Source organism: Sturnus vulgaris, chromosome 7 (genome assembly GCF_052056855.1).
Source record: "Sturnus vulgaris isolate bStuVul1 chromosome 7, bStuVul1.hap1, whole genome shotgun sequence".
Taxonomy (NCBI): Eukaryota; Metazoa; Chordata; class Aves; order Passeriformes; family Sturnidae; genus Sturnus; species Sturnus vulgaris.
In genome coordinates, this window is record NC_142249.1 from 3,768,168 (window position 1) to 3,796,056 (window position 27,889).

General features: G+C 44.5%; 1 protein-coding gene across 1 annotated transcript; it reads left to right on the forward strand.

Moving 5' to 3' along the window:
• Positions 1–27,413, forward strand: IFT54 (intraflagellar transport 54). Its single transcript, XM_014889902.2, has 15 exons — positions 1–214; positions 1,371–1,439; positions 2,755–2,916; positions 3,764–3,904; positions 4,047–4,493; positions 5,152–5,229; positions 9,626–9,701; positions 11,609–11,707; positions 13,404–13,485; positions 13,731–13,814; positions 14,105–14,216; positions 14,719–14,755; positions 15,282–15,358; positions 25,352–25,575; positions 27,004–27,413. The coding sequence occupies exons 1-15, from the start codon at positions 92–94 to the stop codon at positions 27,167–27,169; spliced, it is 1,977 nt and encodes a 658-aa protein (XP_014745388.2). The 5' UTR covers positions 1–91; the 3' UTR covers positions 27,170–27,413.
• The last annotated feature ends 476 nt before the right edge of the window (positions 27,414–27,889 follow it).

A 27,889-nucleotide genomic window follows, 5' to 3' on the forward strand; every position in this document is an offset into this window, starting at 1 on the left:
CGGGGCACGCCGGGAGCGCCGGGCCGGGGCCGGGCGGGTCTCGCCGCGATCTCGGTTCGAGCCCGGCCCGGTCCCGGTCCCGGTCACCGCGATGAACGAGGCGGTGTCGCGGCAAACGCGGGAGACCCTGGGGCAGGTGATCCGCAAGCCGCCGCTCACCGACGCGCTGCTGAGCAAGCCGCCCTTCCGCTACCTGCACGACCTCATCTCCGAGGTGGGTGTGAGACACCCGGGGGAGCCTCGGGGCTGCCCCGTTCACCTCCCCGGGCTGCGCCGCGCTGCGGGGCGTGCTCCGAGCCTGGGGCAAATCGCGGGGGTTTCGGGGCGCTGGGTGGGAAAGGCACGTGTGGGGGTAGGGAAAGGGGGGTCACGCTGGCAGAGGAAGGGGTAGGTGGGGTTTTGGAGAGGAATTGTTCCCTGTGTTATAAATGAGAGACTAAAGTCTCGATATTCAGCAAAATTTAGATTGCTTTATTTGATATAGAAAGAGTAAGCGGCGCTGGGGAACGTGAGGGGTCGCCGCCCACTCCACGCCCCAGCGAACCTTGGTTTGCAGTCCCTTCTTATACTGTGGGTTCTCGTTGTAATCAATAATTCTTGGATTTTTGTTGTCATAAGCAGTGGTGGTTGAATAAACGTCCTTACACAAATTCACAAAGCCTTTGGGTGATGATCAGTCACAGATAGCCATCTGGTCCTTGTAGATAACCACCAGAGAAGTTCTGGAAGTCTGGTTTTTGGGATAGGCAGCATTGATCAGACAAAGGCAAGAGGGGTTATTGGGAAGTCCGATTTTGCAAGCTGGTAGCCGATACAACTTATTTGGAAAACATAACATATTATAATGTAACATAATACAACATAATATAACATAACAAGGTGATTTTAAACAGAATTATTTTATCATATAATTTCCTTTATCTAGTGTCCATGCTTCACTTCAGAGCTTAGTATTCTGGTTTATACAAACCCCAATGCTTTTGTGATTAACACGAATCTTTTATCAATTATCACACCTGGGAGGGTGGGGAGGCCCAGGGAAGCTGTGGCTGCCCCTGGATCCCTGGGAGTGTTCCAGGTTGGACACTGGGGCTTGGAGCAGCCTGGGGTAGTGAAACATCACAGAATCACTGAGGTTGGAAAGGCCTCCGAGATCACCGAGCCCAGCGTGTTCCCGATGCCCACCTTGTCCCCAGCCCAGAGCACTGAGTGCCACGTCCAGGCATTCCTTGGGCACCTCCAGGGATGGGGACTGCACTTCAATGGGTGGCCACCCTTTCCATAGAGAATACATTTCCTGCTGCTGCACAAGATTTATTGAGCAGAGGCTTTAAATGTTCTTGACTTACCCCATTTCTTCTGTTTTTTAGGTGATCAGAGTGACAGGTTTTCTGAAAGGACTTTACACAGAGTTTGAGTTGAAGTCAGATAACGTCAAGGTGAGCATGAGACTTCCATATTTATTTAGCTCTCAGCGTTCTTTGCAACTTGCCACAAGGTTCGTTTGGTCTTTTCTGTGTTCAGCGTCAAGGACCTGTTGTTATTTTTGTAAAAAAGTTGTGGAAGTTCCTGCCTGTGGGTTATACTATGCATTCCCTGGGGTGAACACCTATAGATTTGTGCTTAGAGAGGTTTTGAAGAGTCTTGTGGTCTCCCAAGAGAATCCGTGGTCCTAAACTTATTGCTCTATATATTTTTATGTATATACAAATACACATATATGTATGTGTGTATGTAATGATATATACATTAAATATCCTTGTTTAATATCCCAGGACTCAGCTGTCTAGGAAATGCATTCCACAGTAGCTTTATTGCAGTATAAAACTGGCTGATTATTGAAAGAGGAGGTTAATATTATCACTGAAAACTCCTTTTCTTAAGTCCAAGGGTGACTTTACTCTCTGTTTGCTGCTTTCCCCTGATTTTTGGCTGAGCTGATGCCGAGTTCTCCAGCTCCCAGCCTGATTTGAGAGCTTTGGTTGCTGATTCCTGGCAAACAAAGCAGTGTTTGTGTGTTCCACTTAGGCAGCTGATCCCATGGTGTTTGTTTAACATAGCAACTGAAGTGTGAGCTCTGAGAGCCTGACTTCCCATCCCTCCACGTTTTAGTCACTGATTAATGCATGTGTTTATTTCTGTGACTGCTCCTACCACTGTCAGGATAACTAAAATTTATAACTGAATGGTTGTTTTTTTGATAGTGTCCTTGTTGACCCAAAAAGCAGATTTGTCAGCAGCTCCTGAGCCGGTCTTGGTTACATTTATGCGCTGCCATCTCTCTGAGAATTTCTCTCACAAATTTCTTTCACAGCCCATGAGTCCATGGGGTTTTCCAGAGCTCAGGCAGAGGAGATCAAAATCCTGGAGTATGGGGGAAAATGTCTCAACCTTGAGTTCCTCTTCCCGAAACACTTGGGAGGAAGACTTGGCTGCTTCTTTAATGTGATCTCTCTTGGAGTTGTAAAAGATGAGGAGAATAATTTTTATCTGAGTAATCAATAGGAGAGAGCTGTAAGGAAGACTGAAACCATGAAGATTCCTTAATTGTGAGGGCTTCTGTGAAATTTCACTTGGCTTTACTTTGTTTATTTGATCTTTTATTTTTTTACTTCTGATTTTACATAATCACTGGAGGACATCTCTGTTGAAGGGCAGCTGGGGCAGGTTGTTTGTAAAGTATAATTATAAAACTAAAAGAAATCTGTTAATTGCGGAGATAAACGTTTCTATTAATTGCTCCTTTTACACCAGGATAAGGATTCCAAAATCAACTTCCTTCAGAAGGCCATCGATGCTGTTGTGATGGTGACAGGAGAGCCACTGTCAGTGAAACCTGCACGAGTGGTGGCTGGACACGAGCCCGAGAAAACCAATGAGTTTCTTCAGGCAATTGGGAAGTGTTGCTTAAATAAGGTGGGACAGAATTATACAGCTTTTATGCACACAGGGAACAGGGACTACAGGAGAGGGAATAGCCTCAGGCTGGGCCAGGGAAGGCTCAGGTTGGACATCAGGAGGAATTTCTCCATGGGAAAGGGTGGTCAGGCACTGGAAGGGGCTGCCCAGGGAAGTTTGGAGTCCTTATCCCTGGAGGTGTCCAAGGAACACTTGGAAGTGGCACTCGTTGCTCTGGGCTGGGGACAAGGTTGGGATCAGTCACAGGCTGGACTCGATGACCTTTGGAGGTCTTGTCCAACCCAAATGATTCTGTGCCTTAATTACCCCTCTTTTGTCATTAATTGCACAGTAGAAACGTTTTGTCACCCCTTAGTAACAGTAGATGGAGAATTCATGATCTTTAGCAAGAGTTTGAGCCAGCTTCCTACACAAATGCACTCTGAATATTAAGGATTTTAATGTTCACTGCTGTTCACTTTATTTGTTTGTCTTTTAATAATGTTTATTAGATTGGAAGCTTTATTAGATTGGAACCCTTTAAAATTTTGGGGTACAGACACACTAATTATACAACCAGTTACTCACCTTTGACTTTATCTCCTTTCAGTCAAATCTCTTAATTGTGAAATGAAAGTAATTTTTGCACTGTGCTTTTTTTGATAATGGAAATGTAATAATGGAGAAATTTGATAACTGGTTGAAAACAAATGCAGGGGCTGTTCTTACACAGAGTTACTGCATTCTTTCATGAAATTATTATGTTTTTACCCTGAATTGTGACATTCTTAAAATAATAATTACTGCATTCATTATTTAATGGAACAGTTTACTCATTTCAGTGGTGTTTTTCTGTTCCTTGCAGCTGTCCAGTGATGCTGCTGTAAAAAGAGTCTTGGCTGGGGAAAAAGCTGATGCTAAAGGAAAACCTCCACCCTCTAAACCTCGAGATAAAGAAAGCAGAGAGCCCAAAGCAGAAGAACAAAAAAGCCATAGGAATAAAGAGGTAGCACTTGCATTTTTGGGGGAATACAGGAGTACCGTGATTTATTTGTTTGGGGTTTTTTAGCATTTTTGTGTTTGCAGAGTCACTGTATGATTGAGTTGCCATGAGTTGGAATTAATTTTAATGTTTGCTTTCTTTTTAGAGCAGGAGAGACACTGAAATTAAAGACAGAAGCCCCAGCAGAGACAGAAAACCCAAAGGAGATTTGAAAGAGAGCAGAGAAAGAGAAAAGGAGAGGGATAAACAGAAGAATAATGAAGAGAGGCACAAAGAACCTGAAAGAGACACCTCGAAGGAAGGAGAAAAACAAGAGAGGGAAAGAAGCAAAAGCAGAATAACCAAGCAAGGAAGAGAAACAGAAAAACACAAAGAAAAAGGAGACCCAGAGCAAAGAGATGACCTTGGGCATGATAAAGGACAGGAAAGGGAGAAAAGACGTGAAGGAGGAAGAGAAAAGGACAGGCTGAAAGGAAGAGATAAAAATAGAGACAGAGAAGGAGAGAAAGACAGAGAGAGAGGAAGAGATCGGGACAGAGAAAAAGATGGGGAGCATTTCAGGGAACACGGAAAGGAGAAAGCAGAGAAAAAGGTAATTGAAATCTTATTTTGGAGAAGCACTTTCCCCACACTGTGGTTGGGTCTGCGTTTGTTACAGTGGCCTTCTGTGTTTGTATTCCTGCTCATTCAGCAGGAAGGGACCTTGTTCCAAACCCCTGCCATGGCAGGGACACCTTCCACTGTCCCAGGCTGCTCCAAGCCCCAGTGTCCAACCTGGCCTGGGACACTCCCAGGGATCCAGGGGCAGCCACAGCTTCTCTGGGCACCCTGTGCCAGGGCCTGCCCACCCTGCCAGTGAACAATTCCTTCCCAATATCCCATCCATCCCTGCCCTCTGGCAGTGGGAAGCCATTCCCTGTGTCCTGTCCCTCTAGGCCCTTGTCCAAGTCCCTCTCCATCTTTCTTGTTGGCTCCCTTCAGGTGCTGGAGGGCCTTCTCAGAATTGGAACTGAATGGTCTTGAACGTCCCTTTCAACCCAAACCCGTCTGAGATTCCTGGATATTCTAAGGATTTTAAGTCCTAAACTGCCTTGAAAGCCACCTCTTCATTGCCTTTCATTTTGCTATTCTTCTGTTTCTTCCTCCTCTAAATATTTATTTTTCTGCCATTCTATTCTGTTGCTAGAAATTCAGGACTGATGGGAACCAAAATGCTTCTCTTGAGTCTAAACCAGTTCATTTATTTCCAGCCCTCAGATTCTGAAGAATCCATGCTTAGAAAGCCACAGAGGTCAACTAAAGACAGCAAGTGCCAGCCAGACGCTGAGGTTAGTAGTGGAGGAGGTAGGAATATTCAAAGTGTGACATTTTCATTTGGGAATCTGCTTGAAAACAGTGTAGGGTTGAAAGGTAGGTAAAGGGCAAGTTTTAGGGCTGGTAGAGACATGAAATAGATGCTTCCCTGAGTTTTTTGGTTGTTCATTTATTAAAAATTTCTCAGAACTCAGACAAAAAAAAAAAGTTTACTCACTTTATTTCAAGATTTTATTTCTGCGTATTCATGTTTTGGACACTTCTTAGGGTCACAGACTGGTTTGGATTGGGAGGAACCTTAGAGCTCATCTCTTCCAACCCCCTGCCATGAGTTTTCTTTATTCCTCAGAATCTTTCCTGGAAAGCTGATAAGGTTCCTGTATTTACTTTTGAATTTTAGCAGAAGTTACTGTTTTGGAAAGAAAATGAGTCCAGTGTTGTTTCAGGGTCCATGTTTTGCAGCTGGAAGAGCTTCTCAGTGTCTCTGCGCAGAAGCTGCTGCGTGTGACACCACTGTGCCTCCATCTGCTGCTTCCTGATGACCTGAGGCAATTTGGGGAATTATGGAGCCACGTGGCCAGATGTTTAAAGAGGGAGACTTCAGTAAATGAACCTAAAGCAGCACAGGCTGAGGAAAAACCAGGCAGGATCCCAAGACTAGTGGGAGTCACTGAGCCCACTGACATTACTGTGTCTTCCCCATGAGATGACAAATTTATGGCTCTTCCTTGACTCCAATCCTACCAAACTCTTTAAGTTATTGGCACTGAGAGGGAGAACTTATAAAAGAGGTGTATTTTGTTTTTAGCCTCCAGCTAAATATTCATGGCCAAGTCAAACTTCCTGCAAATTGGGTCTCTAATGGAAATTCTGAGCCTCATCCCAAGCTCTCGTCGTGCTCTTGGGCACCACAATAATGCAGCAAAGCAGTAAAGTTTCATTTCCCCTCCTAAGTGCTTTTGGGAGGGATTCCAAGGCCTTGGAATTATTACCTGAAATCCAAATGACATTCCTGCCTCTGCCTGCTTGCGTAACAGTGGAGGCTGCTCGTTTCTGAGGTGATGAAAACACAAACTTTTAGAGCAGAGCATGGCAAATGTCATCATTTTAAAGCTGTGGAAGGGAGAAATGATGTGACAGCGTGCCCACTGAATTTTGGGTGCTGAGATAGCTTGCACAAAGTGACTTAGAGGGAATTCCAGCAGGAAATCATTGGAAATTGCATCCCCTGGATTTGGCTTGATCTTCTGGTCCTCACAGAAGTTTCCCAGCCTTTATTTCCAGGGATTTACTCCGATTTAACCACTGTGGCTACACCTGGGTCACGTGGCAGGGAAACAAGTGCATTGAAAAGAAAACAAACAACTTTCTGTGCACATGAAGGATATTGAATCGTATTTTGTGGTCTCTGCTGCAGAATTTATACATCTTCAGCATCTCTCTTTAGCTTTTTATATGTATTTTTTCTGTAGATAGTTACAGAATATATATATTCACTATAATAGAAGTGAAGCAGTTTGAGGCAGTACCCAACAAGTCAGCCACTGTTTTTTCCCCTCAGGATTAACTTCTTTAAGTTTTTACTGCATTTACTTTAGAGAACAGATCAATTTAGCTTTTGGGTATTTTTAAAATACTCTACATGGACAGCAAAGCTGTCACTTAAAGTTTAGTCCCTGGCTTTGCTTAATGAGATTTTCACTATTTCATGCAAATCTGTTTTTTTTGCTGCTAATTATCCACACCAGCTTTCAAATCTGCTTAAGGCTGACTTTTTTTTGTAATTTAAATGTATTTTTCTATTGCTAAAGAAACTCTTTGTGTTACCCAGTGTGCAGTAGTCATCACATGGGTATCCATAATTTTCTGGAGCTAGAAGAAAGCAGAGATAAGTAGGAATTAAGAGACATTTGGCTACCACATGGCAATCAGAAGCTGCCTCAAGGCTGGCTCTTGCATCCTGCAGTTTGGGATCAGGGTTGAATTGTGTTCTGTTCACTCTCAGTCCATCTCAGGGAAAAATCAGATTTAAAATGGCCTTTTGGATCTTCTGAATAATGAAGATCATTATTATTTAGACTTGACAAGAGGTGGGAGAGGTCAGAGAGCATCTGGTGCTGGAAGTGGCTACAGAGCAGGTAAATAATTTCCCCCCGAGGCCAAACACTTTGGGAAAGTCTTTTCTGTGTTTCCCGTGGCAGCTGGAACTCTTGGCTAAAGCTTTCTGTAATATCCTGTCACTTCTGGCCACTAGCAGAATGGGTTTGATTTTTGACCTGCAAACTCTATGGCTCTGGAAGTGGTCACTTGAAGCAGCCTCTAAGTCCTACCTAATGAACTTCTTTTCCTCTTTGAACTTATTTAGGTTATGTAATCAAACTGTGGAATTAAAAAGAGGACAGCAGAGAGATTCATTCCACAGAAATCTGCAGGACGTGGCTCAGATACCTCTGTTCTGGGAATGTGCCTCTCTCTTTGGTGTCACTGCATCAGAAATCCATCATTTAAACTGCTTTAAAAACAGATTTTCCTCATCTCTTTGTGTTTGAGTAGTTTAAATTTGCAGATTCTAATACCAATAGGGCATCAACATGCAAGACTTCAGGTGAGGAAAAGATAATTGAGTGATATTTTCCTAGTAAGTAGTATCACTCAAACTGGTCTTAGCAAGTGGAGATCTTTCCTTATATGTGGTTTTATTTATATAAAATACCTGCACACTTTATACTGTAGAGATGGAAAGATACCCCCTGGTGCTGTGGATTTAATTAGAGGAAAATTGTTGTGGAGGGTTGATGTGATGAAATCGCCATTCAAAGACTTAATTCTTATTTATTTTTAGAGAACCATCAGTAGAGCTGATGAATTAGAGGGGGAAATCACAGTGACTTATTTTATCATGAGCTCTGAAACACCAACAAACATTTTCTTCTGTCCTGAAGTGAAATTTGGCCTCTTTAGAGGTTAATAATGAGGACAAAGCAGCAGCCTGGATGGTTTGCAGAAGGCTCTGGATCCTCTCCACATGGAAACATAATTACTCAGGCCTGGGAAGCATGCATGCATCCATCAAGGATTCCACTGTAATGTGTTTTTTTGCAGGATGGTGTGAGATGAAGTGCAAGATTTCCTTTTAATGGCTCCAGTGGCTGCTTTTCAAAGTCTTAAAGGGGAATAACCTCTTTTATCTCCCTTTGGAAAGCCCCCCAATCATAAATATTGTGGGCTTTCTGTTTTTGTATGCTGCCATGGTGAGTCAATGTCAGCTTTCACCCTGCACCCGCTGCCAGGCTGCACATGTGGCTCCACAAAAATTCTGTTTGTAGCCACATAAATAAACGACTAAATCCCCTCTTGCAGCAGCCTCAGCACCTATTCCCAGCTCCCTCCCCACCTGTGCTAATAATGACCTCACCCAGAGAGCTGCTGAGGCTGGGGTGTGCCAGATGTGCTCCTGATGGGGTAGGAGCTTTCCTTTCCCTCCTTCCATAGTGTTGGGCTTGTGGAGGTAATTATGAAGAATTAAAATTGAGAGGAACCACTTCAAGATTGCAGTTCTGTCTGGTTTTCCTTAGAACATGCCAGAATCTCCTTAAAAGGAAGGAACACTTCATGCTGGTGGAAAGCTTCTCTGTTCAGGGCAGGAGGTGGAAGGGGATGAGCTTTAAGGTCCCTTCTACTCAAACCATTCTTTGATGGCATAAAAATGGCAGAATTTGTGATTCTCAGGTCATCACTATGGACATTGGAGGTCTTTTCCAACCTTAATGATGATCAGCAGGGCTGAGACAAAATCCTGGATGAAAACTGCAAAAAAAAAAAAAAAGCACATAAGGAAGGAGATGCTGGGAGGTGCTAAACATATTTCAGGATTTTGGATAATAGACAGGGTTTTTATCCAGGGAAGTTGCCATTTAAGTAATGGACCATGTAAGCCTGGTAGCACGATTTTTAAATCCTTGCTCCTGTTTTGGAATGAAGTCTAAAAGCTTTTGCAGCAGGTTGAAGAGGAGCTGTGTATCTGCTGCAGCTGAAACACAGAGGTGGTTGTCAGAATCTTCCTCCTTTTAATAACCCCTGATATCCTTCAAGTCCAGCACAGGTGCTCTGCAGCTTCCACGAGGTTGAATACTCCTAATTCCCATTTGGAAGTTGTTTTTCCATCAAATAAGTTCATGTGAAAGAAAATAGCTGGCACGTATCCAGGAAAAAAATATCCACAGGCTTTGAGGGAAATAAATTCAGCATAAATGTGTGGATCAATTCTTAGGTCAATATTTGTTCTGTATAATGCTTAGAAAAGCAACACAGGGAAGTAGATTTTAGATATAATGGTATAATATTTAAATCTACTGTTATATAAATTTCTGGCCTTTTTGTTTTGTTTGTTTTTTTGGTTTTTTTTTCCAGAATGAAACTCCTGCAAGGATATCAAAGCAGCCTTCAGCAAAAGGATCAAGGCATCGCTCCAAGCCCGGAGAAGAAGGTAACCACAGGGAGGATATTGTTATTTCTGTCACATATGCTGGAGAGTTATTGAGTTGGAATAGCAGAAATACTTAAATATCCCTGTTTATTATTGTCAGGGTTTGGTTTGTACTCCCAGCCTGCATTTGTGAATCCAAAAGCCCATTTTCCTGCCTGCATTTGGGATATAGGAAACAAGATTCAGTTCTGTTTGCTCTCGTTCCCCAGGCACAGTTGCAGATAAAAATTCAGCCTGCTTTGGTAATTTCTGTGTAATTACTCTCTAAATGAGCTTTTGGACTTGTCTGCAACTGTTTCTGACATTTGACATTTGTTAAATATTTACAGCAGAGCAAAGTGAAGGTTTGAGCCTCGAAATGGTTTTAATTGGGTTTAATAGGCAATTGGGCCAGGCTTTCCAAATAAATTATTTCTTTGTGGAGGTGCTTCCTTGCAATTACATCACCAACTTTTGTAGTTCAGCCTTCAAATACTGTATTTAAACACTGACTGGAAAGTGGATTATCTTCAGAATATCCCAAATATGTACGTCAGGAAGAAAGGAATCTTAGCTTAGCACTGCCATCCCTTTTTGTAGGAAACCCAGAGGAAGAGCCTGGAGAAACTCCTGGATAAGAAATAAAAGTGGCTGGTACCCAGAGCTCAGACAGCAGCAGTGGCACTGCAGTTTCTGTCTGTATTTCCCCCTCCTCTTTTTTCAGGGATTGATCCTAATTTCCTTTCAGTGCTTTGTGCCCCGGTGTTCTAATCCTACAGAAGTCACTGTACATAAATCACTTTAAAGTCTCTGTTCAGAAGATTCAGTGGCACCTGTGAATTGATGCCTGCTAAAAACAGCCAGTTCTGGTTAAAAATTGGTGCTGTTTAGACTAATGAAGATCTTCATACACTTAATTTACCAATCTCAATATTATTCATTTATTTAAAGAGATCTTCTGTTGCTGGATGTCTTCCCAAGCACCCACGGTTTTTTTTGGATTTCTGTTTTAGGTTTCCATGTGTCTGAGGCAAAATACTGGAGTTATAGCAGTCCTGCTTTCAGGATAATGAATAGCCCTGTTTGGGCACCTGAAATACCTTGGAAAAACTCTGGCACTTGGGATCTGAATTTAGGAGCCTCATTCAAGTTGGTGCTAGAAAATTGAAATTTTTATGTCACATCTCCTGTGCTGTGAAGTCTGAGTAATTTAGCAGCTGAACAACCCCTGTCTGGATTCCATTAAAACTGCAGCCTTATTTTACAGCTTAGTGATCCTTAGCTGATCCTATAACTTCTTTTATTTCCCAAGATTTCAGTATTTGTTTTATATGACACTAAACTGCAAGGACCGGACACACCCCATTTATGAGATTGTCCCTTTAAAACCAGAATCCAGTTTTCCTGATCAGTTTAATACAGAGAATGACTTTAGGGTGAATATTTAAAAATACTCCTCTTTCCCTGATGCAGCACTCAAATTTTAGTTTAGAGCCAGGAATATTTTGTGGGTTTACCCCTTTTTTTGTTCTGACACAGTGGGATTGCCATAGGTGAATAATCCAGAGGGGAGGAGAACTTTCTGGAGCTGTGCTGATGCATGTTGCACACTGGTGATGACGATCAGAGCTTTCTATTTTATCTTATGTTAATTAGAAATAAATCAATGTGCAACAGGAGGGAATGTCTCTTCTCCGTGGGAAGATAAATTATAGAGGTTCATACTGAATATTTCAGCTTTCAGGAGTTCAGTCAGCACTCATTTAAAAAGTCTTTGTGCACCTTGAATGTGTTTTATTGACACTGAAGAGGGTTTATTAAACTAGGGTAGCCCTTAAACAAATCCTAACAGGTATTTAGCATGGCTTTTTATTTTGAATTTTTATTGGCTCTTGGGTTTCATTTGACTATAAACTGGTTTGTTACAGGAGCTGTGGACACGAGGAGCATGGCAGATGGGATTTCAGAGGATGGTGCTGCTGAGCTGCAGGAGAAAAATGAACCCGGCCTTGCAGAAAAACAGAAAGGTAGGGAAGGTTCAAGTGGGACTGCCATGGAGAGCCCAGCTGGAGTGTTTGTTTCAAATCCATGCAGCTCAATGATGTAAATGAGGGTGATTTATACTTAATCCAACAGCTGCCATGTGTTTTAATCACATCTGATTCATGTTCTGCCTTGAAAAATGTCCATCCCCTGATAAAGCAATTACTTTTATTTTCTTACTCCTATTCTTCTGTTTTCCAAGAGGCAAATGCTGCCCCTGAATCTCTTGGTGACTTGTTCTCTGTAAGAACTGAATCTTTGCCTTTCTGTGCAATTATTTGGGAGTCTCGATGTTAGCATTTTACAGGATTCCAGAGGAAAATACCATCCCTGCATTCTTACTTCTCCATTTCCCCCCCACAAGCTGGATATAGCTCCCAAGACATGGATTTGTCTCCAGCTACAACACACATGGAGCCACGGAAGCAAAGTGCAGGAGGAGGAGCTGAAATTGCAGCAAAAAGCTGCATTTTTGTTCCCCCCAGATGCACATGCTTGAGGTGGTTGGGAGGATGGATTCCCATGGATGTGGGAGGTGCTCCTAGCCCACCTCTGACCTCCAGGGCCTCTTGGCTGTGGCAGCCTAATGAAGTAGAGATGGATGGCCAAGACATTTGTGTGACCTTCCCCAGCTGGGAGAGCGTCCATGCGAGTTCCCTTCCATCCCTTGGAGCTGTCTTGTCCTCTGGAATGCATCTGGGATGGAAAATAAATTTATGCTGTAACAGGGATGCATGTAAGAGGAGTACCCCCAGGTTCATTATTGATTTGGATTGGATCCCCTGGTGGTGTGAGAACCAAATATTCTGAATCAGAAGAATAATGAAGGTTGGAAAAGATCTCCAAAATTATCAAGTCCAACCTTTACCATTAAGTTCAACCTTATTTTATTGACTGATCTTGATTTTCAGCTTTATTCACTAAGGCACTGTAAACCCTTCATTTTTTCGGTTCAGGACCTTTAAGATCCCAAATCCAAGCCATTCCATGAGCCCAGGATTATAAAACATTGTTTATTAGCTGAAATAAACTGATTTTCCTGGATCTTTCAGAGCATTATTTCTGTCTGCTCCAGTTATATTTTGTTGCAGAGCAATGAGGCTCTGTATCCCAATTTTCCTGGCCTGGGAATAAGTTCCCAGGTTCTGTATGTAATTCGTCCTTGTGTGCTTCCTGCCTAGCTTGATCAGATTGCAGAATAAATAGAACTTTTCTGAAAAATCAGTCTGTTTGTTATTTACAGATTAATTTGCCAGAGACTCAGTAACATTCCAGTGACAGAAGAGCAGCATCAAACATAGTTGAAAACTTTTAGCAGGAAAAAGTGCTTTTTAATAAATCAAGCTCTTCTCTAATGCTTTTTGCCCTTTTTGTGATGTATTATAGAATTCTTAAACATAACTGGGCTGAGTTTAGATGCTTTGAGTAGACTTTATTCAAGGAGTAGCCACCACCTCAACCAAGAATCCCAGCAGGGGAAGATAAGAGGTTAAGGGAAACAAAAGCATTGAGCAAGATGATGTCATTTTCACAGAAGGGGGAATTTCACAGTATTAAGTAACTTACAAAAATAAAGAAATTTAACTGATTTTTAACTGCAGTGCTAAGATTCCAAACACTGTCATAAGAAAAAAGAGGTTTTCTTAGCCCAGCTAAGCCATATTTTATGTTGTTTAATAGAAAGAGAAGGGGAGAACGTGGCTCCTGAAAAGCCTGAAAATGGAGAAGCACCTCCTGATGTCCCACCTCAGCCTGCCCAAAGGTGTGTTTCCATCCTTTATTCCGTTCTTAATCCATAAACTGCTTCCATGGAATGTTCCATGCAAAATTTTTTTGCTTCCATGCAAGATTTTTGAGGAGAACATCTCATTTCCTCTGTGCATTCCAATAGGGATAAGGTGAACTTGCTTTCTAATTCAAATGTTTGAATTTTTTTTTTTTTTTTTTTGCTCAGCAAAGGCTTGTCACTTGTGAAAATGATTTTTCCCCATTCCCTCTGTTATTCAGACGGATTCCTCGTCCTGGCAGCGCGAGGCCAGCACCTCCACGAGTGAAACATCAGGAGAGCACCGAGCTCTTAGTCCCAGAAAGGTGAGGGATGAGGGAGATGCAGAGTCGGTGTTCCTTGGAACTCACCCTTCCCAGCTCCTCTGGCATCACCAGTTTGGGTGGGGACATGTGGAGTTCCCATCCCTGGAGTGTCCAAGGAAGGCACTCGGTGCTCTGGGTGGGGATTGCTCACAGGTTGGACTTGGAGAGCTTTTCCAGCCTCAGTGATTGTGGGATTCTGTGATCTTTTGATGGCTTTTAGTTGAGCTGAGTTTATTCTGGATAGATCTCAGTATTTCCATTCATTGCCCTTTTCCATGTGTCCCTGGCAGGAGTGGCAGTGCTAGAACAACCCCGAATGTGATCAGGGAGCAGCAGGTTTCTGACGAGGAGGACGAGCAGTTCGTGGTGGAGGCAGAAGTGCCCCTGCCAGAGATGCCAAAGGTCTGTTCCTGTTGCAACTTCTTGAATTTTTTTCCATTATTTTATTTGGAATGTCCAGCCTGGAGAGGAGAAGGCTCCAGGGACACCTCCGAGCCCCTTCCAGGGCCTAAAGGGGCTGCAGGAGAGCTGGAGAGGGACTGGGGACAAGGGATGGAGGGACAGGACACAGGGAATGGCTTCCCACTGCCAAAGGGCAGGGATGGATGGGATATTGGGAAGGAATTCTCAGCTGGGCTGGAATTCCCAGAGAAGCTGTGGCTGCCCCTGGATCCCTGGCAGTGTCCAAGGCCGGGTTGGACATTGGGGCTTGGAGCAGCCTGGGACAGTGGAAGGTGTCCGTGCCCATGGATGGAGTGTGATGATCTTTAAGGTCCCTTCCCACCCAAACCATTCCATGATTCCCTGCCTTATTGAAATATCCTCCAGCTGACGATTTTTGAATAGTTCCATATTTCAGCAGTGTCAACTTTTTGCAACTAAAGCTGTCTTCCTGCATGTGTAGGAGCCAGAAGTGGAGCTGCTTGAGGATCAAAAGCATGGTACGTTTGCTTTTATCTATATTGATACAGATCTAGAATCAACCCCTGGGTTTAAACCAAATGCTGAAAGCTTAAAATGCTGAACAGAGCAGTAAAATCTCCCCTGAGGGAAGGGCTTTGCAACGTTTGCAGGAAAACCAACTTATTTACCCAGGCTTGTTTTCCTGTGCAGCTGGATTGACAACTGTGGTAAGGACACATTTTCTATGCATCCTTAATGTCAGCAGGATTTAAAATTCTGCATAAAGCTCATAAATTAACGTTTCTTCAAGCATCAGGTACAGCTTGTCAGCTCTGAGATAGAAGGTTGGATTTAAAGACAAGTTCTAGAACAGCTTGGGAGAAAAAAGGTCAAATAACAAATACCTTGTGTGTCAGTTCTTAAAATACAAAGTAAAATGCTGTTTACGTTGCTCTAAAATTTGTCTGCATTAAAAAAATAAAACAGTTGGGTTTTGTTTTAGTGTGAATGTTTAAAACTATTTAGTGTCCATCAATGCTTAGAAAAATCACGGTTTTTCAACAGGTGGGCTGGTGAAAAAAATCCTAGAAACGAAGAAGGATTATGAGGCATCACAGAAATCATCACAGACCACAGACAGGGTGAGGTGGCAATGGCCTTCAAAGAACTGGGAGATTAAATGTTTCAATTGTGACCTTTTTCTTTGCTTTAAATGTGTTTTATTCCATTTATGATCAAGCTTTTTCTCTGTCATGTCTTGTCTTGCTTATGTGATTTTTTTCCACAGTTGAGAAAGGGAGGGTAGGTTTGGTTTTTGCTGGGTTTGGTAGGGGGTTTTTTGGTTGTTTTGATCACTTAGAAAGTGTTTGGGAAGGATCTAGCAGCGCTCACAAACCAGAAACAAAAGCTTGAACCCCTCATATTTGAGTGTCTTGCTGTTACAATGGAGAGCTGTGACTTTGTCAGCCTTGCAGAGGTCCTGGTATGAGAGGAAGCAAAGGCAGGACACTGAGATGGACTCTTCTGATCCCTCGTCCCCATGGAAAGTTTCTAAATCCATTATGATATGCTGGGGAGAGGCACTGAGGCACTGCAGTGATAAAAGCCTCAAAATTAGACAAGTATGTGATGTCTTGGGGAGGTGAATGCATTTAATGAGCTCTTATATCTTCCAATCACGTTTATTTTGATCTTAATTCAGTATTGTAGGGTTTTCCTGTATTCTTTTCAGGAATGCTCTGTAGTGTTTGAGACCAGAGCTCTGTGAAATCAGTGGTGACTCTTGAAGACTGTTGGAACAGACCTGTCTGCCTCTTTTGGCTTTCCTTTCTTTTCCAGCACGTTCAGAAAGTTGGGATGGCAGATTTGACTCTTGGGGTACCATCCTTCTTTCTGGAGTTTGGGATTGGCTGAGATCCAGGCCTGGAAAAAATTTCCTTTCATATATTGCAAGGGCTGGGATTGATGAGTCCATGCAGGGTTAGGTAGGATATTGGAAAGGAATTGGGAGGGTGGACAGGCCCTGGCACAGGGTGCCCAGAGAAGCTGTGGCTGCCCCTGGATCCCTGGAAGTGTCCAAGGCCAGGTTGGACATTGGGGCTTGGAGCAGCCTGGGACAGTGGAAGGTGTCCCTGCCCATGGCAGGGGTGGGATGGGATAGACTTTAAGGTCCCTTCCAGCCCAGATTTCTCTGGGATGATTCTATAGCTTAAGAAACTGAATCCTTCTGAAAAGAGGAAAACACCTTGGGATTGCTGCCCATAATCTGTTAGGAGTAGTTTTAGCTTTCCCTAACTTGCTGAATTTCATCTGTTTCTTAGAAATGTGCTTATTGTGGTCACTGTGGTCACTGAAACGCCTCTGGCTGCTTGGCACCAGTTTATCCAATGGGAAAATTTGCCTTCTTGGTGAAATCCTGCCTTTAGAGAATTGTTTGACAATTCTCTAAAGACAAAGAAAAGTTCCAGGTTGATTCTGCTGTTTCTGTAGCTGCTCCAATGCTCGTTCCTGAGCTGGCACTTGAGCTCAAGCCATGCAGCTGTCCCTGTTCCCGGATTTATAACTAGATGGTGCTGTTGGATCATCAGTTCCCAGGCTCAGTTTGGGAAGAGCATTAGGAGTTCATTGATGCTGTCTCTCAGCACTCCCTCACTGTGAGCTGCCCTGTTTGGTGATGTGTCCTGTCCAGCACTGGGCATGGAACAGGAATAATGGGGGAAGATTCACAGTTACATGGATTTCAAGCTCAGGAAGCTTCCTGTGGTGTCTGTGCTAAATTTTCTGGTTGGCTTTTTTACCTGACTGAGAGTAACAAGCTAAAACAGTCCCTTTTCAACCCCTTAAATATTTTTAAATGGCCAATTGTCACCCTGTACAGTCACCGTTGAGTCCCATCACTGCTTTTCAGCCCCTGAAACATTCATTCAGTGCTTGTTTGGCTTTTGCTGCAGTTTTGAAGCCCTGCTCTGTGTTAGCAGTGCTGAGAATAGACAGCTAATTCTGGAAAAAAACCTGCTGACTTCCTAGTCCATCCCGTGGAAACCTGCCCAAGCTCCTGGAATACCACGGGATCACAAGCAGCGATCCAAGAGCTGGCTGCTACTGCAGGAGGTTCCTTTGCTGCTACTGCTTTTAAGATTATGGTGTGGAAGTGGTTGGGATCCACAGAGGAGTGTGGTTCTCCTGGAATTGTGACCAGACAGGAGTGTGGTTCGCCTGAAATTGTGATCCAGAGGGAAGTGTAGTTTTCCTGAAAGCAGAATTGAATGAAAAAGATGATTAAAAATGCTTGAAATGTGTGACAGGCACTTGACAGTTCAGAAAACAAGAGCTGGAGACACGATTGAATCCTGGGAAATGATTTTAGAGAATGGTGTTGATGTGACAGTAAAAGTAAAAAAAAAAAAAAACCAACAAAACAACAAATTTCCAACGTGGCCTTACCTCTGGGAATGTTTCTCTGTCTATTTAATTTGCTTTCCATCAAAATCTCCAGGAGAAATCTCTTCTGCATTAGGATGCAACTGTATTCCAAACTGTGTTGTGCATCACAGAGTAAAATTAAGGGTACTGCCATATTTTTGGAGTAAGGTATCCAAAAGTCCAGGGAATACTTGAAAGAAAACTTCCTTTGGGAAATTCCATCTTCCCTCTATCTGTCACTAGAATGTTCGTCTTCCCTCATTTAATTAAACTGTTGAATACATCCAAAAGAAATGAAATTATTTTCCCACTTCTATTCATTAATCTTTAAAGCCTTGATCTTCTGCCAGTTGGGAAGATGAAGAGGGAAAAAATAGCAGGCTGAGTGCTGGAACTTTTGGTTAATACATTATTAACTCCAGTATTCAGCAAAAAAAAAATTATCAATGTATCTACATGATTTATTGGGGATTAATCCACCAGAAATGAGGTGAAGTTGGTGGATTAATACTTAATCCAAATGTAACACTGGTGCCCTCTCAGGGATGTTTCACGCCTTCCAGCTGCTGATGGCTGGGGAACATTTATTTATGTTAAAAACATTCCTTCAAAACCCTTTCTGTGCTGTGTTTCCCAAACATGCATTTGCTTTTTAAGGAGTTTTAATAAAGGAAAAGAAGGGAGAAGGAAAGAAAACTGGGGCTTTCATCATCTAGGTTTTGCATGTGCAGAAACTTAAAATAATATACACAATTTTGAGGTCAAACAAAGAGGTCATTCTGGAAATACACAAGATTTTTGCTGCCTTGATTAGCTGTGTTCAGCCTAACAAATTCCTAAAAAAACTTCCTAAATGTATTTGTTTAGAATCTAAGCCTCTAATGTTAACCAGAGAAAGAAACAGATGTTCCATTTTGTATTCCACTTCATTTATTTGATGTGTGGAAAAACGTAGGCAGGTTATTAAATAGCTGAAGCAAGTGGGATAACAGAATTCCCATCTTTGCACAACCCAAAGGGCTTCAGAAAAGCAGCAGCTCAGAGGCTTCTGGGAGGAACAAGTGGTATTGAATAGCTCAGCACCTGGCCAATATTAACTTGAATTACCAGTGTGGTACATTATGCATTTCAGAGCTTAGGACAGATCTAATCAGTGCTGATTCTGTTTGTTTGAAGAGCTGCAGGTCATTGATTTTTACATTAATCCATCAGCTGCACAGCTCTGGGTGAGCCCTCCAGTCCCTGCAATTAATGTGCTGTGCTAAGTAGCTAGAATTAGAAATCCCAGCAGCATTTAGGTGCTTGGAGGGGGCTCCTCATTCCCACTTCCAGCTTGGTGTGTCCTCAGGAGTGCTGGCAGGGAAATGGAGGAGGAGTTACCTATGGAAGGGTTTTCACCTCTGTGACATCTCTGTCAGTGCTGATGTGATGCTAATTCGGTGGGAAATCGCGGGTGCAAGCACACAGTTCCTCAAAAATAGGATTTTTAACCCAGCAGCTGAGCAGCACAGGAGCTCTCAGTGGAGACAGTGTGTGCTTCTGGGTCCTTACACTGCTCCCAGCTCTCAGGGAGCAAAAATGTGGACCCCAAGCAGTTGTGCTACAAGCTGTGAACACAGGAACAGGGCTCTGGCCGCCCTTGGGATAATCCCGGTGTCAGGGCTCCTTTGTGCCCCAAACCACAGAATTCCTGTCCTGTGGGTGCAGTATAAATCCAAGTGAGACAGCAGATGGATCTGCAGACACAAAGGATGTGTAAAAGTGGTGAGGCAGCTGTGGTTGCCCCCCGGGAGAGGGTGCAGCGTGTAAAGGACACAGCACAGGGCCTGTCACGTCTTTCAGGTGCTGGGGCACAGCCTGGGGGGAGGCAAGCTGTTTTACACAAGGAGCAGGTTTATTCCTTAATTCCTTAAGGCTGCTCTTTCAGGATGAAGAGGTTCTGGACATGGGGAGCATGAGGAGAAAGGGAAGGCTGGGCAGAACTGGCACCAGTTAATGTAGCACATCGTTAATGTGTTCTGCTGTCACTAATTAGAGCTGGAATAGTCTCCTGGCTTGTCTCCTCTGCCTCAGGATTTCCAGGGCTGGAGCCCCTCTGCTCTGGAGCCAGGCTGGCAGAGCTGGGAATGTTCACCTGGAGAAGAGAAGGCTCCAGGGAGAGCTCAGAGCCTCTTCCAGAGCCTAAAGGGGCTCCAGGAGAGCTGGAGAGGGACTGGGGACAGGACACAGGGAATGGCTTCCCACTGCTAGAGGGCAGGGACAGATGGGATATTGGGAAGGAATTGTTCCCTGTGAGGGTGGGCAGGCCCTGGCACAGGGTGCCCAGAGAAGCTGTGGCTGTCCCTGGATCCCTGGAAGTGTCCAAGGCCAGGCTGGACATTGGGGCTTGGAGCAGCCTGGGACAGTGGAAGGTGTCCCTGCCCATGGCAGGGGTGGAATGAGATGGGCTTTAAGGTCCCTTCCAAGTCAGACCATCCCACAATTCGATGATTTTGCTGTGTGTGCTGAATACTGCCCCAAATAGAGGAGGTTTTGGGAACTCACTTCTCCCCAGGAAAGCAGGGTGTGTGTGTGGGCTGGAGTAGCTGTTCATCAACGGGTGAAAAGTCCAGCTCTTTTTGGAAGGATTAAATATGAACTGAAGGGAAAACCACTACCCTCCAAGAAAAAGAGAAAGGAGATTGAAAAAGCTCTCTTGAAAGAGCCATTCTTTTATTTTCTTGTGGAGCCTTCCAGCTCAGGAGCAGGTCAGACTGACTCTGGGAAATGCAGTGATAAAGAACATTGTGTCTCCAACTCCTTGGCCTGTGCCTGAACCCCATACCTGGCATCAGCAGAAAAAGCATCCTGTTCATTTGAAATGCTTTAACATTTACTGTTTCCCCCCTGGTTCTGTGAAAGAGTTTCTTATGGGGATCCCTGGTGGATAGTTACAATCTACTTAAAACACAGACTCTGTAAAAACCAGGAAAAGAAAACACCCTTTATGATCAAAAAATATATTTTATACAATTAAAAAAAAACGCCCCACCTTGTTGGTTTTGCACTGGATATATCCCAGTTACTTGACCAAAATGAAGTTTCTTCCCTGTCCTGTAGAAAGAGGTGGGGGAAAATAGTGGAGCTCAATAAAACTGTGATTACTTGGGTCTGTTTTCCTAGTGGGACATAATAATAGAGTTAAAAGGGGCTGTAGAAACTATTAAAATGCTTGATGGATGCTTGTACTAATTTGATTCATATTTAAAAACCTGTTAATTAAAAAAAAAGAAGCAAAGGAGAAGGTATATAAAAGTAAGCAAATGCTGTTTCTTGCAATTCTGGTGGTTTCTGGAGCCATGTTGATAATTTCCCCTTTCTTGATTAAAAAAGAAAATTTCTGCTTTCAGATTTCTTAGGTGTCTGCACCCAAGTCCACATTGTGTTCTGCTCACATTGAGGTAATGGGAAAAGCAGCCTTTTTTTCCAGGAATCCAAAGTAAACATTTATCTTGGTGCCTTATGAAAAACACGAAGGAAGGGAAACGTGTTGGGCCTACAGAAGTCACCCAGCCTTTTATACAGGGATAATTTATTGATTCTGGGGCTGTTGTGAAAGGGGAGTTCGTTGAGGTGTAGGGCCTAATGAAAAAGCCTGGAACAATTCGGGTTCTGGCATTTTCCTCCCGCCTGAAGATCTCCAGTTACGCGTTTGTGCAGAGTGAGCAGAGGTGGCACAGGGGGCTCGTACCGCCCACGTCGCCGCCTGTGGGAAAGCAGCTGCCATCATTGCAGAGATTTTAACCCATGGCTGGAGCTGTGCACCTGGGAACAGGCACCAGTGGATTCCTCTCTGCCTTTAATTGTTTAAACCCAGCCCGAGTTGGCAAAGCTTGGCAGTGTCACAGTGATAACTCTGAGCCTTGAGCTGCAGGACAAGGAATCGTGGCTGTGCCATCCCTGGAGTTTCCAAGGCCAGCTTGGATGGGTTTGGAGCAACCTGAGGTAGTGGAAGGTGTCCCTGCCCATAGCATGGCTTGGAACTGGATGGGCTTTGAGGTTCCTTCCCACCCAAACCTGTCTGGGATCTTGGTAGCACAGGTGTTAATGGGACAAAGAAAGAGTGGATGGTGACTTCCTCACTTGTGGGATAAGGGAACCTGTGCCCCTTGTCCCTGTGCCTTCAGGTTGGGAAATCTTTCTTGGGAGGAAATTTTTCTTGGATTTTCTTTTGAAACTTACACCACTTCAATATCATATAAGTGTTTCAAAGACACTTAGTAATTTTTTATTTTTAATTTTTAAACAAACCTATTAATGAACCTGTATAGTATTTACTAGATTTTTATTTCAAATAATATTTAATAGATTTTTGGTGGTGTTATGTTTAAATTCTTGCAGTGCCAGTTGGCCTTGATCATCCTAAAGGTCTCCTCCAGCTGTAACAGTCCTATAATTCCATGGCTGACTTTGGATGGGATAATATTTTCTCCTTTTAATCTCACTTTTGAAGTATTCAACTGCAGAAAGAACATGCTGGAATTACAGGGACACTAGAATTAATTTTCAGTATTTACTAATACACTTTAAGGGACTGATTCATCAAAAATATTCCAAATTTTTTCTGTTTTCACTTGAGATTTTCAAGGAGCTGTGTATTTTTGCCTGGAATATTTCAAATTGTGAGCTGGACCTGTGTTTACAGATCTATATATAGATAGATAGGTCTGTATATAAATATATTCTCTATCTAAAGCATACAGAACTCTGGTTTGCTTCTTTAGTGAATTCTGGGATTTTAATTTCTCTTTTATTTTTTATTTTGATCCTCTACCTGCCTGTGGAGGGAAGTGTGCCTGCCTGTCTGTCCAGGTATCAGAGAGGTCATGCCAGCATTACAAGGATGAGAAATAGAATCACTGAATAATTTTGGTTGGAACAGATCTCCAAGGCCATCGAGTCCAACCTGTGACTGATCCCCACCTTGACACCTCCAGGGATGGGGACTCCACACTGCCCTGGGCAGCCCCTTCCAGTGCCTGAGCACCCTTTCCATGGAGAAATCCCCCCGGCTGTCCCCTCCTGTCAGGGAGTTGTGCAGAGCCAGAAGGTCCCTCCTGAGCCTCCTTTTCTCCAGGCTGAGCCCCTTTCCCAGCTCCTCCAGCCCCTTCCCAGCTCTGTCCCCTGTCCTGGACACGCTCCAGCCCCTCAGTGTCCCCCTGGCCGGAGGACTCAGAACTGGACACAGCCCTGGAGGGGCCGTGCCCTGCCCTGGGGCTCTGCCCACCATGGCTGACACAGCCCACGGGCTCTTGGCCACCTGGGCTCATGTTCAGCCCCATCACCAACACTGCCAGGGCCTTTTCCAGCTTCCCAGCTGCTCTCCCCTGAGCCTGCAGTGTTCCATGGGGTTGTTGTGAGCCAGGGACAGGATCTGGCCCTTGGCCTTGCTGAGCTCAGCCCATGGATCCCTGATCCCTCTGCAGAGCCTTCCTGCCCTCCAGCAGACCCACATCCCCCCAGGTGTGTCTGCAGCTTCCTGGGGCTGCCCTCCATCCCCTCATCCCCATCTCTGATGAAGATAAAAATGTGAAATGGGACTGGGCCCACTGCTGAGCCCTGGGGAGCAGCACTGGTGACCAATCCCAGCTGGATGTGGCCCCATTCCCCACCCCTCTCTGGGCCATGCCAGTTTTTATCCCATGAAAACTGCACTTATCCAAGCCATGAACTGCCAGCTTTTCCAGCAGAATGCCTTGGGAAACATTCCAAAACCTGGCATCTGGAAAATAGAAATGAAGCTGATTTTCACACAGCAACCCTCAGATAATGGACTGGCTGAGTCTTCTCCCTTCTGAGAGAGCTGGATGTGAAATAAATCCCTTATTTCTTGCCTGAGCCTTCAGATAATGGACGGCAGGGAGGAGAGTGGTGAGGCTTTGGAGCACTTAGGAGAGGAAAAACAAGGGAATGGGATGTCTTCCTGGGAAGCTGTTGGATCTGATACAACTCTGCTGATGGACTGGAGGTGCTTGTGTGCACAGTTCACTTCCCAGCCACGTGGAAAATGCAGTGCTGTGGATTCAGCCTTCCCTCTTGCTTTGGGACACAAAGTGCAGAGTAGGAAAAGGAGTAGGAAAAGAATCAGGATAGAGAGAGAAGGGTTTGAAAGGCTGTGAGATCACAGCTCTTCCATCCTCAAGGACAGCAAACACATGGATGGCTCCAGGGAAGCTCTGGATCCTGTGGTGTGTGTGGTGTGGTGTAGTGAGCACCTGCTGCTGTGAGGGAGGCACAGCCTGAACAGGAGGGAATTTGGGGCCATGTTGTTTTAGCAGCTCAGCCAGCACTCATGAAGCGACTTGAGCAGCAAAGGGCACAGGTTCAGCAGTGTTTGTCACCTCAGCCCAGCTCCTCATTAAGCCACTCAAACACAAACTCCCAGGAAAGTCAGAAATCCAGCGTTTTTCATGTGTGGCAGAGCCCGGGCAGCAGCCCTGAGCGAGGCTCAGCCTTCAGATCTTTGGCAGAGTGTTTTCCTCAAACACATCTCTCTGTGTCCCTGAGTCCTGCAGCCAGCCCAGGGCTGCTGAAATGTGCTTGGCAGGAGGCCCTGCAGCCTCCAAAAAGCCAGCTGAGCAAACAGCCCCCAGCTTGAGCAGGAAGCCAGGCAGCTGGGAGGAGGGCAGGAGGGGACAGCAGGACAGGTTCCCTGTCCCAGCACTGCCACCTCCGTGTTTAGGAGGAATTGTGCCTAGCAATTGGCTCACCCTCTGGTTGGGGTGGCAGGGAAAGGCCTTTCTAGTTGTCTGGCATATAATAAACGACCAAAATGACTTTAAATAAACTCTACTTCAAGCTCTGTGTGTCTGGGTTTGGGAATTTGACCTGCAGGAGTGTTGGAAAGAAAGAAAAACAAGGTTGTTTTTTCTTCATGGGGGAGAAAATCCCAGTGGGCTTTTCCTTAATGGCTTTGCTGGAATAAGATTATTCCAGTATATTAGCAGCATGGCATCACTTTGCTCTTTTTGCAGCATCCTTTTGCTCCTGTGGCTTTGCCCCTGGAGCAAACTTTGCATTTGACTCTCAGTGAGCTGAGAGGCCTCAGGAGCTGCACCACAGAGACTCTGCTGGCTGCACATGAGGGTTAATAGCACAAGCCCAAATTCCTTTAGGCTAGTGGAGTTTATGGAGGCCACACCTGCAGCCTGTACGGTTTTACAGCCGTGAACAGGAGTGCAAGGCAGGGAGTAACCACAGGCTGAGTTTAGCTCTGAAGGGCTCTTGTCAGGAGCAGCATTAGGAGCTGGAAATCCAGATATGGACAGCGGAGGGAGAGAAGCATCTTGAGGGGGCTGATGCAGAGAACTCAGGGGAGGCTGTGCCCTGGAGCTCCCACACAGCAGCAGAACTTGCTGCTGCTTTCAAAGCTTGCCCAGAAAGCTGTGGCAGCCCCTGGATCCCTGGAAGTGTCCCAGGCCAGGTTGGACATGGGGGCTTGGAGCACCCTGGGATGGTGGAAAGTATCCCTGCCCTTTGCAGCGAATGGGATGAGCTCTAAGGTCCCTCCCAACCCAAACCATTCTGTGATTCCAGGATTCTTCTCTTCCATTTCAGCCTGTCATAAACACTTCAGCTACTTCCCAGTTTGCAGTCTCCAAACATCCTTCATTCAGCCTGCAGCAACAGTTTTACCTAATTCTGATGCTTTCCCTATTCGTCCCTTCTGTTAGGAGAAGCCAATTGTCTCAGAAGCATCCAGGAAGAGGGAGAGAGACTTGGTAGCCAAAGAAATCGAGAAGTTCCAGGTGTCCATTCAGACTGTGTGTCAGAATGCCTTCAGGCTGGGCAGGATTGTGGATTACATCCAGGAGGACATGGATGCCATGAGGAACGAGCTGCAGACGTGGCGCCAGGAGAACAGGGAGCACGCGGAGGCTTTGCAGAGGGAGCAGAGGTGAGTGTGCCCAGGGGCAGCTGGGGTTGTCTCTTGGCACAGATTTTAGGGGCCCTTAAAACTTAGAAACAACATAAATATTGAGCCCAGAGCAGGAGTGGATTCCTAAATCCCAGCCTGCTCTTTGTGCCATGGATTCATCGTGTTCTGGTGTGAGTGACAGTTGTTGAAGCAAATTCTCACCTCTGTGTCCTTACACTCCTTGAAAACAGAATATCCCTTCCAGCTGTGTGTGCTGTGATCTTAAACGTGAGGTGGAAATCAGTATTTCTGGAGCCATATTCAGCCCAGAGAGATTTGCTGCTCCCTGAATCCATGTGCAGAAGCAGCATGGGGGAACCGCTGGCTGAGTCCTCTCCTGGTACAAGCAATGTGTCAGATGTGAGCCCCAAATTAGTGCAGTGAGGCACTTCCAATCCTTAGGACAGGATTACAGAGCAGCAGCTGTGGAGAAGACAATGCTTCCCACACATCCTGGGATTGAGAAGCTCATCCCTGTTTGCTTTGCTTCTGTGACAGACACTTGCAGGATCCCCATGAGGGAATTCCCATGTGATTCCTAGCGATGCCTTTGGTGATTTATGTGGTGGAAGGGAGGGGAAAACCAAAGGATTTGGAGATGTGGATTTTAGCTGTTGAACCCTCGAGTGACTGGGTAGTTCAGAATGACAGCAGGCTCCTGCAGACTGGCATTTCCTGGCTGTCCAGTGTTCCTGAAGATAAGCAGAATTATGGAAGGGGGCACATTTGTTTGAAAACCATTTCGTGATTCACTTAAGATGCAACTTGTGTTCATTAATGTAGGATTTATGAAATTTTCTGTTAGTGTGGTATTGCCTGTCCTTGCCAGCAACTCTTGATGGCTCCTTTTTTGTATCATGGAATCATAGCATAGTTTGGATGGGCATCCAGTGCCACACCTGCCATGGGTAGGGACACCTTCCCCTTTCCCAGGTTGCTCCAAACCGTGTCCAACCTGGCCTTGGACACTTCCTGGGATCCAGGGGCAGCATCTCTGTCCCTTGTCCCAGAGTTCAGCAGAAAAACCAGAAGAGCAAGAAGTGATTTTTACTGTTGAGTTATGGGTGATCTCCCTTAAATAATATTTACCTCTGTCCATGTTATTAGCTTTGTCTTTGTGCTTCTTATTCCAAACTTTCTTTCAGGAAAGATGGGAACAACTTAAAGGCCAGGCTTGACAGGGCTTGGAGCGCCCTGGGACAGTGGAAGGTGTCCCTGCCCAGGGCAGGGGGTGGGACTGGATGGGCTTTGGAAGGTCCCTTCCAACCCAAACCATCCTGGGATTCTGTGATTCCATGAAATACTTTGCAGCCTTTCAGGTATTCAAATGTACTTTCTCGGAGGATTAAATAGCCTGAAGCAGCTTGAAAGTTTCCAACAACATCACACTCCTTGTGTCTCTTCCAGCATCACAGACAGTGCTGTGGAACCACTAAAAGCTGACCTGGCTGAACTGGAGCAGCTGATTAAAGACCAGCAAGACAAGATCTGTGCTGTAAAAGCAAATATTTTAAGGAATGAAGAAAAAATCCAGAGGATGGTTCTTAGCATAAACTTGTCTTCAAGAAGGTGAAGAAGAGGGAAGAGAAATTAAAGAGCCTTGGGACTCACTGACTGATATTGCTACCAAAAAACCAAAATCCAAATAGCAGATATACCTTGTTCAGGTATAAAATGTTTAGGGACCAGAACCCTAAAAATTATATAAAAAAACCCCATTATTGCATTGATTTTTAGATGTTGATATTATGCAGGATAAAATTATATTCACTTGAATGCTCCAGTTGCAGAGCTATTAAAAGAACTTGTTTGTTTAATTGTGAGCTGCTGTTTCTCACTTCCCTTTCATTTCCCTGGCCATTTCTCCCTTCATCTCCTTCTCCTTATCTCCCTGAAATTCCCTCTGAACACACTGTCCTGAAAAATGGGTATTAAGGAAGTATTTTCCCCCCTTAAATGTTCCAAGCTCTGGCAGGTCAGAAGGTTCCTGAATCCTGTTCAGAGCTATCAGGAATCTGATTAGGACCAAGTGAAAATGCAATTCGAGCATCATCACGTAAGGGAGCTGAAGTGTTTTATCTGCACAGGTGTTAATTCCATTTTTATTGCATATGTTCATTTGGAAGGGATTAATTTAAGTAGCTGTTTCCTCCCCAATGCATGTCCTCGTAGCTTTTTCTACGGGAATAATTCCACTGATTTTTCTTTAGTGAACTGCAGATGTCTGTTTTCCTAATGACCCCTGGAGTGTTCTGCCCATGAGAGTCCAGCATTAGCGATTCCTAGATCTGCA

Bases quoted from the DNA above. Each gene is read 5' to 3' on its own strand.
- IFT54 (XM_014889902.2), top strand. From the start codon at position 92: ATGAACGAGGCGGTGTCGCGGCAAACGCGGGAGACCCTGGGGCAGGTG. The intron at 1,440-2,754 runs GTGAGCATGAGA...CTTTTACACCAG, and splicing joins TGAAGTCAGATAACGTCAAG to GATAAGGATTCCAAAATCAA. The intron at 14,217-14,718 runs GTCTGTTCCTGT...CTGCATGTGTAG, and splicing joins CCCTGCCAGAGATGCCAAAG to GAGCCAGAAGTGGAGCTGCT.